The sequence below is a fragment of the Echinops telfairi genome, unplaced genomic scaffold, assembly GCF_000313985.2.
Source record: "Echinops telfairi isolate 266 unplaced genomic scaffold, ASM31398v2 ScPeMD7_7469;HRSCAF=8507_0, whole genome shotgun sequence".
Taxonomy (NCBI): Eukaryota; Metazoa; Chordata; class Mammalia; order Afrosoricida; family Tenrecidae; genus Echinops; species Echinops telfairi.
The window spans coordinates 26597412-26603411 of NW_022111372.1; the positions used below are offsets into that span (position 1 = coordinate 26597412).

General features: G+C 54.4%; 1 protein-coding gene across 4 annotated transcripts in view; it reads right to left on the reverse strand.

Annotated features, from left to right (window-relative positions):
* Positions 1 to 6000, reverse strand: part of RUNX1 (RUNX family transcription factor 1) — a 302664-nt gene that overhangs the window by 120582 nt on the left and 176082 nt on the right. For 2 of the 4 annotated variants that reach the window (XM_045284773.1, XM_004696946.2), the window contains one exon: positions 2978 to 3231. In XM_045284773.1, the coding sequence (XP_045140708.1) occupies positions 2978 to 3231 (254 nt within the window). Of the gene's footprint in view, positions 1 to 2977; positions 4032 to 6000 lie in introns of those variants that run through there. The other 2 variants (XM_045284775.1, XM_045284774.1) reach the window with 1 other exon arrangement.

The following is a 6000-nucleotide window of genomic DNA, read 5'->3' on the forward strand; positions in this document are numbered from 1 at the left end:
TACCCTCAGTCATCCAACCAGCCTATTTTGTTTTTTTAGACTACTTCCATAAATACTGGCTAAGATGTACCAAATTCCAGTTTTTCTCAGTAACAAAATATGTCTCTTTCCTAGGTTAAAAAAAAGTGAAGAGGTGGGCATGCTGAGGAAGTCTCCAAACTTAAAAACAAAAAGCACCTCACTTCCATCTGAGTCAATTCCGACTCACCAAGAAGACCCTATAAGGCAGAGCAGAACTGCCCCTTTGACCTTCCGAGACTAAATTTCTATAGGAGGTGACAGCTTTGTTTATCTCCTGAGCTTCCTGTCTAGGCCAGCAGCTAGGATGGTTTTCAAGAAAATTCATAATTTTCAATCTCCCTTCACTGCTGAAGATTAAAGCAGAGGATCCGCACATCCAAACTCCCAGCGTTCCCAAAGAAACGCTTGCTTGCTCTTCCCATGCGTCTCAGCTGGCTTTATCACAGCTTGCCATTTTCTCCAGGGATCAGTTGGACTCTGTCCCGTGGCATGAACGCCACGGCAGTGGGTTTGGTTTGGTTTTGATTTGTATGGTAAGGAATATACTATACATTACGGATTATCTTCTTAGATGGAGGCATCTCTGAAATCCCAATGTTAACAGTCACCATTTCCGTAGCCATTCCTACTGGGGATAGTAGGATGAGGTGAGGGTGTCTAAGGGCCTAGTGTGGAGGAGTCAGGGACACTCCGGAACTCAATCAGGACACAGTCACATTTTGAAGTTGCACTTGCTCCTAATATTGGCCTTTCATCACCCACTCACGGAAAAATCAGGCTCCTCTTTCAGTTATGAAAAGAACAGGTCCTACCTCAGGAAGAGGCCTCTCTTTAAGGGGACTGGGGCGCTGACAGATATTCATCAAGTGGCCTGATTTCTCTGCTGCCCTTTCCTTTCTTCCAAACTTTCTCAAGACCCCCCGACCTTTTTCTTTCTTTCTTTTGAAAAGAGAGATGTACACCTTGATTTTTTTAGAAGCAGTCTACAGACTCTCAGTAAAACAAATGAAGCTTAAAAAAAAAGTAAAGGTCAAAAAGTCATTTTCAAAAGGAAACCTCTCTGGTTAATAGGATTTCCGCTAAATTCCCTTGATGGCCCATAAAAGCCATTAATATGAATTTTCTTTTTTTAAAAAAAAAAAGAAGTATATTTACTTTCATGTGGTGACTCGAACAACTATATAGGGATATCTCCTGAAGATTCCTTATTAATCGCGTACTGTTCTGATCTGGTTGGGTAGGTAAATTCCTTGGGGGAGGTAGCAGAATCCAGAAGACACCCTGATCCTCCTCCCAGACGAAGCCCCTCAGCTCCCCAGGGCCCTGGGTTTAAACGGGCCTTTGGGCGGGCGGTCTACTTTGTCTTTTGCCACCTTCTTTAATGGAGAAGGACCCTGCGCCCAACTGGTGAGGGAAAGCTGAGGAAATGTGCTGACCGAGTCATTTCAGGTAAAGGCATTAGAATGATTTAAACCGGAAATGGGCTCCCAACCCCAAAGACAGAGCGGGGAGAGTGAAAGTTGTCTAGTAGCTGACTCTCCACTACTTACTCCCCCTCTCCTCATGCCCTCCGCCCACCTGCTTCAAAACTGGTGGCAAAGGAGACCATTCTAGAGATACACAGCCGGTGACAAACTTTGCTTGTTTTGTTTCAGAGATCCGCAATCTGTGGTTAGAAGGTGGATTAAGTCTTAAAATCATGAACTCCAACAGTTGATGGAATTAAAAAAAAAAGAACATTGTTCATTGTAATTAGATCGAGATTCCACAGAGATTTACATTAAATTAATGCCTCTTCATGAAGGCAACTATTTTACCGTATTAAAAAAAAAAAACCAGCCTATCTTGACAGCCAGCATCACCTGCCTTCTCTGGTCATTTAAACTAATTGGAAATGATTGTACTGATTGTTCTAAGAAGCGGTTCCTTCTATAAGCCACCCAAGGCAGAAGGTGAGTGTCCCAACTACAGATATTCAATTTCTACGGTGGTGGCCGTGGTGCTTGTTATAGCTGCCCGGGGTTGTTTATATATCCCGGTTGAAGGCCAAGGTTTTCAAAGGCAGTTCAAAGCTGGGGAAATATTCGGGGTGGAAAGTGAACCGAGATCCATCTCAGTTGGAGTTGCCTCTTCTAAACGGGTCCCTCCTCAAACAGAAAGGCTCACAGACTCGACCTCCTGGCTCCAAGAGACAGCTTTGTCACCATTCACCGCCTGAGGCTTAGTCTAGGTGAGCTTGGGATAAGGTACAGGCAGGTTCCAGGAAAAGAAACAGGATTTGCTACTTGACACAGCCTCCTCTCTGGCTCCGACAGCCTAGCAGCTGGCAAAAACCAAAACGAACTCTTCAAAACGGCAAACTACTCCTGCTGTGGACTTTGGACATGCTAATTCCAACTGGGGATAAAGAAAGGGGTGGGGTTGAGGGGGGATCTGAATGTCCCTTGTCAGTTTTATTTCCACAGACCAGAAGGAAGGCGCAAGAGTGCCCGTCTTATTTCCTGAGGTCTTCTTCTGAGAGAGACTACAGGGTTTGGGTGTAAATCCAGAGGGGTGAGTGTGTGAGTGTGTGAGTGAGTGTGCTAGTGGGGAGGAGGGGGCAGGATGGAAACCGACAGGCTTGTACCTTCACAACTTTTCCTATTCTACATCTAAGATCAAAGACCCCCGCCACCAGGGAGCTCCCTACCAGGGGCTCTCAGTGATATCTATCGCTCTCCAGGAGGCAGCCCAAGCGCACCTAGGCGGGTCCCCAGAGGGTCGCCACGGCAACGCAGCATCTCCAGCGTCCTGGAGCGCATGGGGCTGGACCATGGGCTGTGGGGGGCAACGCCCGCGGAGTTCTAGACCGCAGCCCCGCCCGCCAAGCCGCTACCCTCCGGGCTCGCCCGCAGGCCTCCGCCGGCTTTCGCCTGTCCTCCCCCACCCGGTGGGCCACCCCTTCCAGGCCCAGTACCTTGAAAGCGATGGGCAGGGTCTTGTTGCAGCGCCAGTGTGTGGGCAGCACCGAGCAAAGGAAGTTGGGGCTGTCCGTGCGCACCAGCTCGCCCGGGTGGTCGGCCAGCACCTCCACCATGCTGCGGTCGCCGCTCCTCAGCTTGCCGGCCAGGGCGGCGCCGGCGTCCGGGGCGCCCAGCGGCAGCGCCTCGCTCATCTTGCCCGGGCTCAGCGCGGTGGAAGGTGGCGTAAAGCGGCGGCTCGTGCTGGCATCTACGGGGATACGCATCACAACAAGCCGATTGAGTTAGGACCCTGCAAACAGCTCCCACTAAACAGCGACAGGGGCGCGGATCCTCAGCCAGCAGCTCCGGAGAGACCAACATACAAGTTCAAGGGCCTTTATTTGCTGCAAGGGATTGGGGCGGGCAGTAACGCGGGGAGACTACGTTAAAAGTCCTGGAGAAGAAAAGTTTGACCGTGGTGACCGGATTCCGACTCAGGCCCTGCACCTAGCGATCGGCTGCTTCGTGCATTTAAAAAGCGGAGGACCAGAATTCAAAGTCAAAAGCCAAAGGAACGCTGCGTCTTGCTTTGAGAGTTTAAAATTCAGTCTTTGGTGGTTAACAAAAGTTCCTGAAGGCGAAATGTCCCACACACTTCCAAAAATATTTAGGCGGACAGCAAAAGGACCAGCGAACACATAATTTGAAAGTTCCAGTCCGTTTTTCCCCCCGAGTGATTCCCCCCCTTAAAGTCCCAACAGAATAGAAAACGCACGAGTGTTTTCCATACACAGCGCCACTTTCATCAGGCAAAACCAGCTTCGGTCCTCAAAAGAAAGGGCTGCGACTTCCAAAGGTCATGCCACTAATGTATAAGCACGTATATATAAATATATACATATGCTCTGCTTCATAAAATATTTACAAGACAATCTGTAGAGAATTTAAACACAACAGAAATCCATTAATGTTCGCTGCCGATTTTTTTTTTCAAGTAGCCTTGAAAATCAGCTTCAGTAGTTGGCGCAGGGCTGGGCTAGAAGTAATTGTCATGTTCTCGAAATAAATTCTGGCAAAAGACTCAGTGCAGAAAATTCAGCTTTTCAAAGATCTTTCTCTAATCTTTAAAAGAAAAAGAAACAAAAGTCCAAGTTGATGACACTCGGGGCACCAATCTCCACATCTGAGGACTGGGGTTTGGGGGTGTTGGTGAGGCTTGTGGCTTCTCCTGTGGTTTGGTGGGAGTTCAGCCGCGGCAGTCACTCACAAGAGGCACGCACTCTTCGGAAGCCAGCCACTGTCTACAAGGGTTCTGTGAGTCAGCCGCACTTGGGTAAGAGCGAGGCGATCTTCCTCAAATGTCGCCCCAGCGCCGGCGGCGGAACTTCCCAAACGCTCAAGGACCCACGAACACCGTGCCACCGCTGCAGGTGGAGTCCACCCTGCAAGGAAGCTCCGTGGCACAGATCGGGAGGGACCCGGCGGCAGGGGTTACGCGCGCACGCTCACACTCCCACGCACCCTGCCCTGCACACGCAACTTCACGGTTCGCCTGGAAGCCCCGCTCACTTTCTTCCGCAGTTGTCAGAGGAAACAAGCGAGGGAAAAAGTTCACAGTCAGGCAAGAAGTTGAAACCGCCAACCTAGGAGCCGGTTCATTGAAAAGTAAGAAGAGAAAGAAAAATCGAAGCTCCCACGTAGGTTTAGGAGAAAGAGGAGAGGTTGACTTTCTTCTGCCGTTCCCAGGAGCCCTGGAAAGATGTGCCTGCCGGCGCAGGGCCGGGCAGCGTGGTGCCCTGGCTGGGTCCGGCCGCGGGGCGCCCGTCCCGCCCGCGCCCGCTGGCTCTATGAATGAGAGTGCCTGGAAATGAACGTGCTTTTACTGTAAGCCCGGCCCGAGGAATTCCATTCCCTCAGCTCGTTTGCATAGGGGCGGCCGCCGACCAATCACAGGCCTTTCCGGTATCAGCCAGGGCGCGGCTCACGGCCACCGGCTCCTGGAATTGGCCCGCGCGCCCCCGCCGCCGCCGCCGCGCGCTACTGTACACAGCCCTGGGGCCGACAGTCCGCGGCCGCCCGGGACCCCGCGCGCCCGCACCCATACCCACGCGAGGTTGGGCGCCACGGGGTCCCGCCACGCGCACACGCTCCTTGGAGGCCCCTCCCCGGTGCGGGTCCCGGCTTTCCGGCTCTGCAGCTTTGCAAACACGCACGGTTGCGCGGCCGCGGCCCTGGGGACCCGGGAGGAAGGAGAGGAGGCCGGCCTCGGCGGCCCGCGAAGGGACTGGCCCGCACACCGCGCCGGGAGCAGCGGGCGATCCGACGCCCGCCGGCAGGAGGCGCCCCACGCGCCCTAGGGACGCCGCGCAGCTGCTGGGACCCTGGGGGCGAAGCCGCCGGCCGATTCCAGGCCTCCAGGGCCGAGTGGGACCGGGTGGCGCGGGGGGCCGAGGGTCGGGTCTAGCCCGAGAGCTGCTCTGCGCGGCCGTAGACAAGTGTCGCGGGTCCTTTAAAGGAGGCCAGGCGGCTCGCAGTGTCACCACACGGTGTGGGTTTCTTTCGTTTTCTTTCTGCTTTGCTCCCGGGTCGCCGCGCCTGGGGCTGCGGCGTCCTTAACGGGGCGCACGCTCACCCCAACGGCGAGCAGAGGGGCCCCCTGGTCGGACAAACGACTGGAAAACAAGTTGAAACCACAACGAACCCGCGCGACAAACGACCCGGGCAGGGTCGCCCGAGCCCCTGGTTCCCCCGGAAACGCCCCCGGTTTCAGCCTCCGCCCGCCAGCCATCCGGGAGGCGAACCCACCCAGTTGTGGGGCGCCGGCGGGAACTTCCCGGGGCGCAGCCCCTGCGGCGCCGCGCTCATTTTCACGGAGCTTAAGTGGCTCCACCTCCGGCCGGGCCAGGCGCGCACGACCCGGACCCCGACCCCGCGGGGTCTCGCATCCCTTTGTAGGGGGCCCTACCCTCACTGCCGAGACCCCTGACCCTTTTCGCGGGACCCCTCGCCCCGCGGACTTCATCCCCCCCTAGACCCC